The following is a 16392-nucleotide window of genomic DNA, read 5'->3' as shown; positions in this document are numbered from 1 at the left end:
TTCTGGATCCACTGGTTCAGAGCAGCCAAAGCCGAGCATGGAGAACATCCTATCTCCCTCCAGCAGAGCTTTACAAGATAAACACCAGCTAGACACTGGACACCGATCAGGGGTTTCTGTACAACCACTGGCCATTCAGCTCGTCGGCTCAGAGAAGCTATGGCACCCAAAAGGACAATGAGAGCTGATGGCCAGTCATATCTTCTGTCTGTTGAAAAATACAAGGTCCAAATAGCTCTTTGTTTTTATTTGAAGATTTTGTTAAAAAACAAAAACAAAAACAAAAACAACCCAACATGGAGCTATGGAAAAAAAAAAATACTACAGATGGTCTTGAAAACTAGAAAGGAAAGCACACCATGTTTTTACTCTGAAACCAAAATAAAATTTCAGAAAAGCAGTTGTTGTCCTCAATAAGACAGAAGACATGATCTTTGCAACAAGTGTATAAAGTTTTTGGAAGGGATTAAAAAAAGAGGACCAAAAAACGCAAACGCGGGATTAACATCCTTGTTGACAGGAAGCAAAATGTTCATTGTAGAAAACAGCAACAGTAAATATATTCTTTATTTAAGATGCTTCCCCACAAAGAAAAGGAACAAAATGAAACGAAAACAATGAGAAAGAAAAGACAGTTATAAAGGACAGAGAAAAAGACCTTTCTTACTATTGTGCGGGGGGAAAATGAGCAATAATCAAAGATACAGTAGAAGAGAATATTCATCTCTGACATAAATCCAGAGACTAAGAATCAAAGAGATGCAATGTTTTAGGCAAAATTCATGAAAAGAGAAACACACAGAGAAGTTACAGGAAACTTTAAAATAAAAGAGTAAAGAAGAAAAATCTCAGAAAAATCCAGGTGGGAAAGGTCATCAAGAAAGAAAATAAACTGTCCCGGGCTTCTCTTCAGAACACTGTAAGGCAGAAGCTAACCACACTGGGTTGAATGCTGTCCCCTCAAATTTACGTCCATCTGGAATCTTAGAATGTGCCCTTATTTGCAAAGAGGGTCTTTGCAGATGTGATTGAGTAAATTAAGAGGAGGACATACTGGATTAGGGTGGGACCAAAACCCAATGGCTGGTGTCTTCACAAGAGACAAGAGAGGGGGGTGCAGACCCCGGGATGCGGGGAAGAAGGCCTTGGAATGAGCCTGGAATGAGCCGGCTATAAGCCCAAAGGATGCCCAGGATTGCAGGCAGCCCCGGAGGCAGGAAGAAGCAAGGAAGCATTTTTCCCTAGAACCTTCCGAGAAGGAGCATGGCCTGCCATCATGTTGATTTTGGACATCCAGTCTCCAGAATTGTGGGAGAATACATTTCTGTTGTTTTAAGCCATTCAGTTTGTGGCCATTTGTGACTGCAGGCCTATGAAATGAATAGTGTCAGTTCAGAATTTGCCAAGTTTTAGGAGAAAAAGGTGATCATTTGGAAATTTTAGAACCAACCAAGTTATTCTTGTAGAAGCCATTACTCGAGAGTCTCAGATCTGTAACGACTGAGAACAGATACCTTCATATACTGCCTAAAAACTTACCTGGAACTCCAGGACAAGGACCCTGTGGTATTGGTTCTGGAGGTCACAGCCAATGGCATCAGACATGAGGGAGAAAAGCATTTGGATGGGAAGAGAAAAAAGTTGTTTGTGGAAGAGCATCTACATCTTCGGAAAGATTAAACTTTGTTTTAAAGTAAAGATACTGATAAAATATACAAACCCATTTTGTATACAGATTTAATTTCTAAAGGGACATACAGTAAATCTTAATAGTGATTACCTGTAGGTGGTAGGATTACAGATGAATTTAATTTTCCTGTGCTTTTCAGTATATTTCAAATTTTCTATGATGAACATGCATTCCCTTTATAATCAGAGAAGTATATTTAGAAGTGTGCTGGCATGCACACGCACACACACACACACACACACACACAGACTGGGAAGTAATATAAAAAATCTGAGAAGAGGAAAAGAATTTATCAGACACTAGATTTTTAGCTAAACTGATCTTTTAGCTAATATGTGGCCCTCTGGCGGTGAGCTAATTACCACTGGAGACACAACCACAACAAAAGAACCACGAGCCCTGCCCACTAGAAAAGGTGAAATGACCACAACTAATTACAGTGTAAAATATGACAGGTACCACAGAGAAAGGCAAAGAAATCGAGGGTTCTTTTTTTTAAATTTTTTTGAGAGAGTGAGCAAGAGAGTGAGAGAGAGAGAGAGAGGTGGAGGTGGGGGGGGAGGGAGAATCCTAGTCAGACTCCATGAGGGGTTCGATCTCACGACCCTGAGATCATGACAGTTATAAAGGACAGAGAAATCAAGAGTCAGATGCTTAACCGACTGAACCGAAATCAAGAGTCAGATGCTTAACCGACTGAACCACCCAGGGGCCTCAAGAAATGGAGGGTCCTAAAGGGTGAAAGATGACTTTCCCATAGGGGAATCACGTAAGGCTGCTTGGAAAACAGACCCGGCAGATGCATATTTCAAGAAGGTATTTTAGAAGGAAAGAGAGCCATAAAGAGGCCTGGGTAATGGTGGGTAAAGGCCTGTTCGGCTGGATCATGGGCCATATGAGCAAAGGCTCCAAAGACAGGCTGGCGAGAGACTGTGGGAAAGCCTTAAATGTCAGGCTAAACAATTTCCTGCTTTATCCCATAAACAAAGGAGAGATGCTGAAGGTTGTTTGAAAGCATCAAGATGATATTGACAGAGCTGAATATTTGGGAAAGAACTCTTTACGGCATTAAGGAAATCAAAGCCCCCAGACTCAGGTTAATTACAGCTGAGCATTCTGACAAAATGGATGTAATCTTATCAAAACTAGTGGCATGGAATTGTAGAGATGTCAGGGAGACTAGATAAAGTGCCAGAAGCTCAGGGAAGGAGGAAATGACATCACTGCCACACACAAAAAAGAGTATACAGAAGCAAACTTTCCTGCTCTTTTCTTTTTCCCAGCTCCTTAAGAGATCAATTGAGAAACACGTAAGGACCTTAAAGTCACTTTCATTATGGAAGCTTGTAACTGTACACCATTCAGCCCACCCCAGACATAATGAATTAGGGTTCAAACAAACTCCTCAAGTGACTTTTATGAACAATAAAGTTTGAGGGGCATTGGAACAGGCCATAACACGGCAAGATGACAGAACTTCTTGGTAAATACAACCTACTGGGATAAGGTGGGGGGACAAGCTCTACAACTTACTAGTTGTGTGACCTTGAACAAGTTATTAATCTCTCTGAACTTTCATTATCTCCCTAGTAAAATGGGGGCAGTAACACCTCATCAGGTGATTGTGGAATTTGAATTAGTATACATACATATACACATATATATTCCCATGCATACATATATACACATATGTGTGCATCTATCTCCCTACCCCTCAAAAGGTTGTCTGGCATTGTATGTGCACATCCACGTGAATAAATAGCAAACTAGCCATGAAATCTGTCTAGGACATACATCCAATAGGATTTGCTAAGAGACTGGATGTGGGGTATGGGAGATTTCCTGGTTTCTGGAATCAGCAACTGAAAAGAAGGTAGCACCATTCCCTCAGTGGTCTGAGGTAGGGAAGAGGGACAACCTGAGTTCAGTTTTGGGCATGTTGAGGTTCAGCCGCCTGCAGGCCATCCCAGGAGAGACATCCAGTGGGCATTTGGGCAAATGGTTCTACGTGCTGTGGATAAAGATCTGGGAAGAATACATGGATGTATGAGTCACAGTCTGAAGGCAGTAACTGAAGCCATGGGGTAGGAGAGATCACCAAGAAGGAGTGTGTAGCATGAGCAGAGTATCTGAGACAGAACCCTGAGGAGCATCAAAATGTGAGGACCTGGCAGAAGAAAGGGAATCTGTAAAGAAGCTGAGAAGGTGAAGCAGGGAGGCAGAAGAAGGTGTTCATAGGGCCCGTGCTGCAGACTGGTCCTGGAAGATAAAGATTAGGCGCGGGTTTGGTAGCGATGAGGTCTTTGTGACTTTGGCAAGAGCAGGCTCAGTGAAGAAGGAGAAGGGGAAGCATCCAAAGGAGGAATTCAGAAGGAAAACTGTGGAACTATCACAGGGATCAAAAAGAGACTTCAGAGAGTGGCTGAAATGTGCTCCCAGAGTAATTAAAAAGTCTTACCATCTCTTGAGCAAATGTGGTTTGAGATTATATTTTAAAAGACTGCACCACAGTGATAACTACAGTAGACTGATTAAAAAGCTGAGACCAAAACGCATACAATCCTTTTCTTACACATAAAGGAAACCGAAGTCACTGCTTTAATTAAATGGGTAGGATAGTTCCATTTAAAAATGAGAATATTAGCTGGGGCTCAACTGTAACAGTGAGGCATGAAACCGGAAGCCCTTTGTGGCCAGTCAGCCATGGTGGCCATGCTGGACCCGGGGCTTGGCTTGCCCTACCCTCACCTGGTGGGGAAAAGCAAGGGAAGCCAACTGTAGAACCCACCACAGATGCTCCCATCTCTTACAAAGACAGTGAAAAGCTGCTCCAACCCATGAGATGGATGTGTACCTGAAGAAAGCAGAGACTTGACCTGAGACACGGTGGGGCTGGAAGGCCAGGGCCTCAGCTGAGGGGCACTGGGAGGGACCTCAGTGAAACCTCAAACACTCTCCCTCCTGCGGCCCTGGGGGGAGTGTCCCCCAACCTACAGGAGGCAGTCAGTAAGTTAAAAGGGCTAGACTCACTTCTGAGGGCTTAAAAAAGAGCTCTGAATATTCAGAGCCCACCTGGTGAAATACTGGAAAACAGACCAAGTTCCTTTTCAGCTTTAACAGCACTGAGAGAAGTAAAAGAGTGGTTTTCAAACTCGAGTGTGTGTGTATGTTCGTGGTTGTTGGATCCCACAGTTCTGATGGTGGACCTGCCTAAATTCAGAAGTAAGCACAGGTTCTTAAAAAGTGTTTTCAAAACAATGAAAATATTTTCTCTTCATGAGAACAGTATACAAAGGTCTATAACATGATATACTTTTGACCAAGTTAGAAATTTACTTTTGCTACAACGGATGGTATGCACTGGTGAGCCCGGTCTTACTGGAAGCTGAGGGGGCAGGTGCAGGGCAGGGATCGCTCTGGCACAAGTAAGATGGGAGAGGCAAAGGACATTACCCAACAGGCACCAAGAAAGAGTGTGTGTTTGAGACACACATGAGAAATTTGCTTCCTGGGCATATGAGAAACCACAATCAAGGCAGAAAACTTGATTTCCTGTGAAGAATTTACTAAGCAAACAATCTGTTAACAATTTATGTCTCTGGTTATATAAAAAATAAACAGTTACACACTGGTCAGAATTTGAAAGTATTTTTATAGTATACCAGGGTATTACTATACCCCACTACTTGAAAACCACTAGAGTCAGTGAACAAAGACCCTGGGACACCGGTAGAAAGTGTAGGAGCCAGAGATGGGCAGCTGAGCTGGGGTCGCTGCAGTAGCAGGGAGATCATCCTGTGGGGAAGGACATGGCAGCAGGGATAGGAGGCCACCAGGAAGAGCCTGAGATACTGTGGACCTGCAGAAGGTTAGGAGTGGAGTGTCTCCAATTCTAATTGTTGTTGTTGTTGTTTTTTAAACTCCACACCCAACGTGGGGCTCGAACTCATGACCCCAAGATGCTCTACCGACTGAGCCATCTGGGTGCCCCTCTCCAGTTCTATTTTCGAAACTGGAGCGCATGCTCGTGCTGAATATCATGGAAGTGGCTGTTCCCAAGACTTTTGTGTGGGAAAATTTAGAGGACTTGCTTGGTATTCTTATTACAGTGTGTGTTTAGCTAGTGGATTTGGCATCATTTTTGGTCTCAACTATCCAAGATGGTCACCGAATGGCTGGTCAGGTGTCGCTAATTTTCCTCAAGGGTTGTTGATCTTATGAAAGTAAGTCACGCTACCTCAAAAAGTAGGGTGGGGAGGAGACAAGGGTCAAAGTCATTCTATAAACTTACTACCGTCAACAGGGGACAGAAGGTATGCTGTTAAGGGCTGGATATGGAAATGCCTTGTTTGTTTATGCTCTACCATATTTTTATTTTATTTTATTTTTTATTTATATATAATATAATATAATAAATATTTATATTATTTTTATTTTATTTTATTTTATTTTAAAAGATGTATTTATTATTTTAGAGAGAAAGAGAGAGGAGAGATCACAGGGGTGGGGTAAGGGAAAGGGAGAGAGAGTCTTAAGCAGACTCTGCACTGAGCTCAGAGCCTGACGCGGGACTCAATCTCACGACACTTGAGCCCAAACCAAGAGTCGGAGGCTTAACCAATTGTGCCACCCAGGTGCCCTTCTACCTTATTTTTAAGAAATGTTTAAAGCAGCTTACCAAAAGAGAGAGAAAAAAGAGAGAGAGTGCTCACGTGAGTGGGGGGGAGGGGCAGAGGGAGAGGGAGACAATCCCAAGCAGGCTCCACGGCCCAGCGTGGAGCCCAATGGGGGGCTTGGTCCCATGACCCTGAGATCATGACCTGCGCGGAAATCAAGGGTCGGACCCTTAATTGACTGAGCCACGCAGGTGCCCCTTTCTGAAATATATTTTATTCAAAGGATAAAATTAGATACAGAGCAAGTTCAGAACAAGAGCAAATTAGGTGTGGGTAAATAAAATGAAAACAAGAAAATCAGATTAGGATGTAAGGTAGTTAGAAGCAAGCCATAAATAGGGCTCTGAGCTTCCTGGAGGCCAATGCAAAGAGGAAAAAACCCAAGTAATTTACAGACTTCCTACTGCCTATAAGATTAACAACCAAGCAGCTTCATGGGAGAAGCATTGTACTTTTTGGTCCTGAGCAAAACTTTTCTCATAGGTCCTCTTAAGAGTGAAACTTTGTGGAACACTGAGAAAAAACCTCAAGAGCATCCTACAAGAGACATACCATCTAGATGCATATGGCTCTTTCTATTCTGCCCACCAGCGCAAGTTAAAGGCATAACACCAAGGCACAGATCAAGATAAGCAAGTCTAAGAGAGGCCACAGACAGCAGGCCAAATGTGGCTGTCTTATGGTTGAGATTAATCCAGGAATTAAATTTAAACCCATTTATGGCATGGATGTCTCTTTGGATAATTCTTTTTTTTTTTTTTAAGATTTTATTTATTTATTTGACAGAGAGAGACACAGCGAGAGAGGGAACACAAGCAGAGGGCGTGGGAGAGGGAGAAGCAGGCTTCCCGCCGAGCAGGGAGCCCGATGCGGGGCTCGATCCCAGGACCCTGGGATCATGACCTGAGCTGAAGGCAGATGCTTAACCGACTGAGCCACCCAGGCGCCCCTCTTTGGATAATTCTTTATCAACATTCTTCTAAAATCAAGCTTGTTAAGATTTGGCCAGAAGAGAGTTTGAAATTACACGTTTGAGCTAAAACCTAAAGCAGAGCTTCTCTGTGCTGCTGATTAAGGGCAGAGGAGTTTGCTCCAACAATCAACTTCATTTCTTTAGAAAACAGCCTATAAGCAACAGGGGCTTTAAGAGCATGGGCTTAGAGACTGAGAGGTTAGGCCCAGGGGGCCTTGGAGCCACACAGACCTGGGTCTAAATGTTACTTTTACCACTCACTGGCTGTGGGACCTCTCTGAGATCATGAGTTAAATGGGGAGCCATTCATTATCCACAAATGTCTCCTGAAGCCCCACACTGTGCAACATAATCAAATAATACCTACTGCACAGCTGTTTGTAAGGGTTAAACAGGTAAATGCACCTAAAGCATTTAGCTCAGTGACTGGCACATAGCAAATATTCAATAAACGTTAAAACTAATAATAGTAATAACAAAATAATCATAATAAAAGATTTGTCTCCATTATGATACATAAACAATTACAGGATGAACGTCTCAGGTTCTACATCACAGAAGATGGTTGCAAGGATTTTAAATTTTAGCCTGGGAAAGGTTCAAAGTCACCCACAAAGACACCAAAAATACCCAAAAAAGCACTCACATTTTTAAACCACATTAACTTACTGGTAAATGTTCTAAGATAAACATGACTGGAGGTACCTCACTGAGTCAACCTGCTATTTAAGATTTAGATACGAGCCAGTTCCATTTTGGAAAACATCTGCCGAAATGATGATTTTAGCTGTAGAATGTCAAAGTCTTGATGTGCTGATGTTCCTGAGGGAAATATGCTGGTAACTTCAATAATTTCCCAATTTGGTAATACTACATAGAATATAATTTCTCCCATAAAACGCCTATGAAAACAAAAAGCCTCCTCAACCCTGAATAGAGAACAAAGCTGCACTGTGTTAGGGATGTTGGACGGGCCGCTAGATCACTCATTAGCCAAGAATCATCTTTCTGAACAACAGTCCCACAGGCACAATTCAAATTCATGCCTGAGCAAAAATACCAATCAGTACGTATCAGCCTGCAGGGTGCAGGAGTCCTCAACAGTCAAAACCTCAGATGTGGAAATCTGCAGATGCCAAGCAAGTCCACTGTAAACTGTTCTTTTGATAGTAATTAGGTAGTACAGATAGCCTTTGAGGCCACCGTGAGCTCATCACAACAAAACCATGCCATCCTCACAGAGAAGCATTTATATGTTTCTTTCCTATACAGCAGGGGAGCATACAACTCATCAAAATGCGGGCTTGAGTCATGAAGGTACAGGTTTAAAAAGGATTGGACAACATTTCTCTGGACTTGAAATTGCCTTACAGACTGTGGCACCCCCAGAAGTGTCAAGATGTAGGGTTATATGAGAATCAGCAGCGGGGCTGGGCAGGAGAGAGATCTATATTGTGCCCATACCATTCATCATTCATAACACATCAGTTTTGTATCCGGTGAGTCAAAGGCCAAGAAAAGATCAATAAAAGCTACAAACAATCTTTGCTTTTCCTGACAGATTTCCATACGAAGCGATGAAGAATGGTTGATGGCGTAATAGCTACGCCTTGCTGAGAATGCTGCCGTGAGAGACCAGACTTCCAATTCATCAAGACTATGTTTTAGATGGAATGCACTGTAAGCTAATGAGTCCAATTATATTGGGGGAGGGAGTCCAAGAGGTGTGTTAGTCCTTTCTTTTATTTCTATTTGATGGGTTAGGCTACTTTCTATTTTCAACCAAATTGAACCATTCATTCAATCAATCAATATTTACTAAGTAATGAATGCTAAGCATTGTGCTTGGTGCTAGGGACACAATGGTAACTAAAGAGTCATGACTCTTATTTTTAGGGAGTTTATAATCTGCACCCTTGTTTATGGGATTGAAAAGAGTGTCAAGAATAACGGTTCACTGGCAGAAGAAGAAATTTTCACCAGGTGCTTTTAGTTTGAGCTTTTAAATCATCTACTATATGAGGCAATGTTAGAGATGCATTTGGGGTGTCATGCTATTTGGAACTGAATTTTGTCCATAACCTTTCCAGAGAGAAGCTGCCCCATCCCCAAACTGTGCTGAGGAGCTGGGTCTTGGAGGCCATATTTATACCACATGACCCCACTTCCGTAAACACAACAGTCTGAATCAGGGATAGACACCTGAACCACCGTGACATTCTACTTGGCATTTGAAACTGGGCCCAAGAATGAACAGACTAGGGTGCGCAGTGGGGCTGTAAGACAAAGGGAATTGGGGGATTGGAAGTCAGTTTAGTAATAAACAACATTTAATAGGAACTCAGTATGTGCCAGGCCCTGTGCCAGGTCCTAGAGATACAAATATGAACAAGGCAGACGTGGTTCCCACCCTCATCTCTAGTGGACGAGAGAGTACTAAGTAAACAAATACATGAAATAAACAGAGTGTGCTAAATACTATTAAGAAAAGAAATAGGATGCCGAGTTACGGAACGGCATGGAGAGAAGGACCACTTGAGGTAGGGTGGTTGGGGAGGCCTCTCTGAGAAGGTGACATTTAAGTTGAGATCAGCCATGAGAAGTGATGGGGAAGACCATTCCAGGCAGAAGGAAGATTAAGTGCAAAGGCCCCGGGACAAGGAAGAACTCATGTGTTCTTGAGACCAAAACAAGGCCAAATGTGTGAAGCACAGTGGAGAGAGCAGCATGAGGGAGGGTGGAAGAAGGCGGCAGAACCGGGATCACACAGGTTCTTGTAGGGCTTCATAAGGGGTCTGGACTTGAATGGGCAGCCAATGAAGCATTTTCAGAAAGAAAAGACATTGTATTGCCAACATTTTAAAACATCACTCTGGTGTGAGGACAGACATATAGACTAAGGGGATAGAAGAGAAAGCCCAGAAATCAACCCTTGCATGTATGGTCAAGTGGTTTTATTTTTTTAATTATTTTGTTTTAATATTTTATTTATTTATTTGACAGAGAGAGAGACAGCGAGAGAGGGAACACAAGCAGGGGGAGTGGGAGAGGGAGAAGCAGGCCCTCCACTGAGCAGGGAGCCCGATGCGGGGCTCCATCCCAGGACCCTGGGACCATGACCTGAGCTGAAGGCAGACGCTTAATGACTGAGCCACCCAGGCACCCCTGGTCAAGTGATTTTAGACAAGGGTGCCAAGACCATTCAATGAGGAAAGGACAGTCTTTTCAACAAATGGTACTGGGAAAACTGGATATCGACATGCAAAATAATGAAGCCGGACCCCTATGTCATTCTATACACACACAAAATAACTCCCAATAGATCATAAACCTATTGAATGAAGTTGGACCTCTATCTTACACCATATACCACATACAACAATTCAAAATGGATCAAGGAAAAAAAGTAAAAGCTAAAAGTGTCGAATTCTTAGGAGAAAACACAGTGGCAAATCTTCCTGACACTGGATTTGGTAATGACTCCCTGAATATAACACCAGAAGCACAGACAATAAAAGAAAAAAAAATGGATGAATTGGACTTCATGGAAATCACAAAATTTATGCATCAGAGGATATTGTCAACAGAGTAAAAAGACAACCCACATAACAGCAAAAAAGATTTGCAGATCACTTATCTGATAAGGGAATTGATATCTAGAATATATTAGGAACCCCTATAACTCAGTAACAACAAAACAAACAACTTGATTAAAAAATGGGCAAAGAAGGCAAAGAACTTGAATACCGTTTCCCCAAAGGAGAAATATAAATGACCAATAAACACATGAAAAGATGCTCAACATCATTGGTCATGGGTGAAAGGTAAATCACAATGAGACACCCCTTTACAACACATTAGAATGGCCATTAAACAAGATGGAGCAAGTATTGGTGAGATTGTGGAGAAACTGGAATCCTTGTGCATCGCTGGTGGAGACATAAAATGGTGCGGCCACTATGGAAACATGCTTGGGAGTTCTTCAAAAGTTAAAAATAGAATTATCATATGATCCAGTAATTTCACTTTCAGTTAACGGACCCAACAGAATTGAAGAAAGCAGGGACTTGAACACAGACCGGCACACCAGTGCTCACAGCAACATTATTCACGACAGTGAAAAAGTACAAGCGGGGCACCTGAGTGGCTCAGTCGTTCAGCGTCTGCCTTCGGCTCGGGTCATGATCCCAGGGTCCTGGGATCGAGTCCCACATCGGGCTCCCTGCTCCGCGGGAAGCCTGCTTCTCCCTCTACCACTCCCCCTGCTTGTGTTCCTGGTCTCACTATGTCTCTCTCTGTCAAATAAATAAATAAAGTCTTTAAAAAAAAAAAAAGTACAAGCAACCCAAGTGTGCACTGAGATAGATAAATGGATAAGCCAAATGTGGTGTATACAAAGGATGGAGTTCATCCACAAAAGGGAATGAAATTCTGATACATGCTATAACATGGATGAACCTTGAAAATATCACGCTAAGTAAAATAGACCAGACACAAAGGACAAATATTGCAGAATTGCACTTACATGAGGTCCGTACAGTAGGCAAATTCACAGAGACAGAGGCAGAATAGAGGTTACCAGGGGCTGGGGAGAAAGGGCGAATGTGGACTTACTGTCTAATGGGTATAGTTACTGTTTGGGCTGATGGAAAATGCTCTGATAGTGGATGATGATGATGGTCACCTAACATTGTGAATGTACTTCCTGCCCCCTGAATTGTACACTTAAAAATGGTAAATTTTCTGTTGTGTATATTTGACCACCATGAAAAGAGGTGTTAAAAACACCGCCACTGCTCAGAAAGCAGACGGGAGAGAGGTGACTGACTGTGCAGTCAGGGGAGCTGGTCGGCTGAGAGGATGCATCAGCACTCGGAGAGTGAATGCGAGAAGTCACAGGGACCAAAGAGAACCTGAGAAATTAGCTAGAGTCTGATGGCTTCCTGGTCACATGAGGCCCAGCTGTGCTTCCTGCGCTTCATTTTGGTGAGCTTCACCCACACCCTTTCAGTGAATTACTTTAGACTTGCGCTGGACTGAGTGGGTCTTTGTTCCTTGCAAGGAAACAATTCCTGATGAAGGCAGGGAACAGCTGGGCTCCGGCAAAGCAGCAAATGCTGGAGACTGCTGGCTCCTAAAGCCGGACCCCAGCTCCAGGAAAGCAGAGAAACTGCCTTTTCCCTCCTCTCAGTGCCCAGCACCATGCCCAGTGAGGGGGGGGCGGGGGCAGGCCTTCAATACGTGGGTATTGGATGAGCGCCAAGAAACCCCCCATGAGTCTAGAAAGGTCTGAGCTTCCATGTTTTCACTCACCAAATTCATACAACTAAGCCCCCAAATCTGTCCTCATTATTGATGTCAATAGCCAAGCTTGGTTCTTCACAAGGACTTCTACCTCATTTGTTCAAGGTCAAAAGAAGTCTATGCTAAAATTTCAATTTTGCACCCTTCTACAAACTTTGAGTTTCAAGATGCCCAAGATTGATTGGGTTTCCAACAATTTCATCAAACCAGGTGTGTAAAAAAAGTTAAAACTTCTTTTCTGATGCATATAGAAAATACAGAAACAGTTTTTAATAATTAGCTGTTCGTCAAAGATGAGAGAAAATGTCTCCTTCCTTAAAACAGCGGAGTCAGATTTTCAAGAGATCTTTAGACAGCAAAAATGGAACTTGGCTCATTTGATTTTTCTCAACCATTCCAACCACCAAGACATGCCATTCCTGACAAGGGAAAAGTCGACACAACCTAATTTTACAAAAGGAGGGGAACTGTTACCCAGAGAACTGTTTATAACGATGTTGGGCTATCACGTGGTTAAAATGGTAACATGAGGGCTATATAACAAGAAGACATTTACAAAATACGGCTGGACGAAAAAAAGAGGAAGACAAAATTATACGTGTAATTTGATTACAGCTAGGTGGAACTGAGGTTAGTCGCTAGAAAGATTGGAAGGCACCAAAATGAGATAAAAAAGTGGCAATGGGGCAGGGGAATTATATATGGAATTTTTAAATGTATTTAAAATTTACTTTATACTATTTTAAAAGTCAGCTAGAAACACACACACACACAGAGACAGACACACCCATGGCTTCCAAACAAAAACTTGAACAAATAAAAGGAAGAATTTTGGTCAATGAGCTGCCTCATTAGGCTGAGGATAATCGATGACAAGTCTGGGGTTCTCTAAGGCAGGCTTTCTTCAAGTGTGGTCCTGGGACCAGCGACATCACCATCCCCTGGGAACTTGCTAGAAACACAAATTCTGGGTCAACCCCAGACCTACTGGATTGGAAACTCTGGGGACGGGGGCCCAGCAGTCTGTTCTGAGAAACTCTCCACGTGATGCAGATGCCTGCTCAGGTTTGGAACCACCTTTCTCAACTACCTCCCCAGTCTGACAGCCTGTGGTTTCCACAAGTCTATAAAGGGTCCATCTTTCACATCTTTGTTGTCTCCCCAAACACCACTCTCACCATTTACAAGAGCTTCATGTGACTTACTGGATCCGGTCCAAAGTCCACCTGCAAGTCAAGGTCCTCCTTTCGTTACCAAATTTCATCTTTACCACCACGGCTAGCTAATATGGGCTGTGCTTATGTGCATCATCTCATTTAATCTCCTGACAACCCTATAAGGTAGATTATATTAATATCTCCATTTACATAATATATAATAATATAATAATATAATAGCCCCACAGATGAGAAAACTGAGGCCAAAAGAAGTCCAAGATCAGACAAGTAGGAAATGATGAAACAAAATGACTTCTGGGCACAAGTTCTTAAGTGCCACTGAGGTTCAGAGAAGTCCACAGGCAGTAGTGGGTGCTGGAGCTGGTATGTGAAGCCAGGCCTGATTTCAAAGCCTGCCTGCTTTGTGGCCACTCAGCTCGGCTGCCTCATACACTCTTCGAGGCAGGGCCATTTGCTCACTGCCCCTGGAATACATCACTGCCAAGAATCACATTGTTTGCAAATATCCACTGTCTGTCTTCTCTACCACCAACCCACGGCCATCCTACAGCCTCCACGAGGCCTTCCGGGCTGCTTCCCCGAGATCCCTGGCTAGGATGGGTCACTTCCTCCCTTCTCTTCACCCCCACCGGGCCCTATCTGTATCCCTCTCACGAGATTTACCAGTTCACGCCCTGAATTATAGTTCTACACATGCTCCTTCGAGGGAGGCGGTGGTCTGAGTTGGCCCGGTGCCACCAGCGATGGACACAGAACACGCACTGATGGAGTCAATCAATGTGTCTTTCATGTGACTAAATTCATTTTCTAGATACTTTATGTATCTTATCTGCCCAGCTCAAGACAGTAAGCTCCTTAAGAACAAGGACCAAATCTTTTACTTATTTTATATTTTCAAGAATACTCAGCCCTGGGCCAGATATACAGTCAAGTCTATAATATTCGAGTGAATTCAAATACTGCTACTGGTACACAGCTCTGGTATAATTTGTCCTACTACTTAAGCCCCGCAAGAATGCAGCATATATTAATGGAAGAAAATTGAGTGCTACACAAATGGATCCACACAACTCATTTTTTATAAATAGACAGAAATAATAAATTCAATGTTTTTAATAGTGTTAAATAATAATCAAGAAGATTCTATGAGCACATTTTCCTGAAAATTGGTTCAAATTTCCATGCAATTGGGGAAAAAAAAAATCACAGTTCTGTCTTTTAAAAATTGAGGCTAAAATATGCCTTCATTATTCCTCTTTTAAAATGAAAGCATACTATTTAAAAGCTTGTAACATAAACCCTAATGTCTCTCGCAAGGAAAATGTAGATATTTTCATTCCAGATATCTATCAACTATCACAGTATATTCTAGCCCAACAAATATACTTTTAACAGGAAGAAAAAAAATCTCATAAATATTCTAACTCCTACCACATACCCAGAAAGCAAAGGTACGGAAAATCAGAACATGTATTTCAATAATATTTAAACCTCAAAAACTAGATTTGTCAACTTTTAGGAATAAGATAATATAAAAACCAAATGCTGCCTCTCTTAATTCATAAATCATTTAATTATATACCCCAATTATATGCACCAGAGAAAAATACCAAGCCACAACATATTTTTAACAAACTGGAAGGCACAGATTCAGAGTACGTAACAATAAAAACAAATAGATAAAGATGATCAGATTATTATGGCCTTTCAATAGTCATTTATTCCCATCCCAGCCCCACACGGTACCCACATGGTCTGACAGTAAATATACAACAAAAGATCTGATGAGCTCGGCGATGCTCTAAATCTAAATCAATGTACTACCACTGAACAGACAGTGTAAACTTACCAGCTCCACAGATCCATAATGTTTCCTACTGAAATCCCCACGTCTACAGCCTAGGTCTTCCGAGACAGAGCTGGAACAAAAATGCTTCATCAGTATTATACATAGCGATCTGGCCACAAACCTTCTGCAAAAATCGACTACCATTTGCAAAAAGGGCTGCTGTGGGACAGGCTTTGCCCCGGCTCCTCACTGCAGGGGAGCCTCCTTGCAACACACACAGTCCCCAGCAGCCATTGCAGAGCCGGCGCTCATGGAGCCCTCAGTAACAAGAAAAACACCCGAGTCATCCCTGGAAGTATAGGCAATGATTGAATTAAATATTTAGTCATTTGGAATCGATTGAGATTTCCAAGGCTACTGGTGGTTTATAATTTCATTTCTGTATAACCAAAGGGGATGAGAAGCCCTGCAGTAAACTTGAGGCCAGGGACAAAGCTTGCAATTATCTCTCGTTTAAGAGAGGCTCTTTGTCCCAAATATTCAACATAAAAATAACCAGCATTATTTAATGCTATAGACCAGAAATGAAACTTTAAATAGGAGGAAGAAACTTCCAAATCCTGGTAGGCCCCACCCCACCCCTTTTCATTTATGACAATATGACAATATGAAAAAAAAAGAGCAGCACTGACAAAAAATCTAAAAATCTAACTTCAAGGATCTTTAGTGTTTATGTAACAGTAGCTAACACTTCCTCCAGCCCCACCCCCCCTTAAATCAGA

General features: G+C 42.4%; 1 protein-coding gene across 1 annotated transcript in view; it reads right to left on the bottom strand.

Moving 5' to 3' along the window:
* Window positions 1-15920, bottom strand: part of GARNL3 (GTPase activating Rap/RanGAP domain like 3) — a 106375-nt gene extending 90455 nt beyond the window's left edge. Inside the window, exon 1 of the mRNA XM_021691750.2 lies at window positions 15671-15920. Coding sequence (XP_021547425.1) covers window positions 15671-15814 — 144 coding nt within the window. The 5' untranslated portion in view covers window positions 15815-15920. The remainder of the gene's footprint in view (window positions 1-15670) is intronic.
* Window positions 15921-16392: the final 472 nt, after the last annotated feature.

Source organism: Neomonachus schauinslandi, chromosome 13, assembly GCF_002201575.2.
Source record: "Neomonachus schauinslandi chromosome 13, ASM220157v2, whole genome shotgun sequence".
Lineage (NCBI taxonomy): Eukaryota > Metazoa > Chordata > Mammalia > Carnivora > Phocidae > Neomonachus > Neomonachus schauinslandi.
This window is presented reverse-complemented; position numbering and strand designations above follow the sequence as displayed.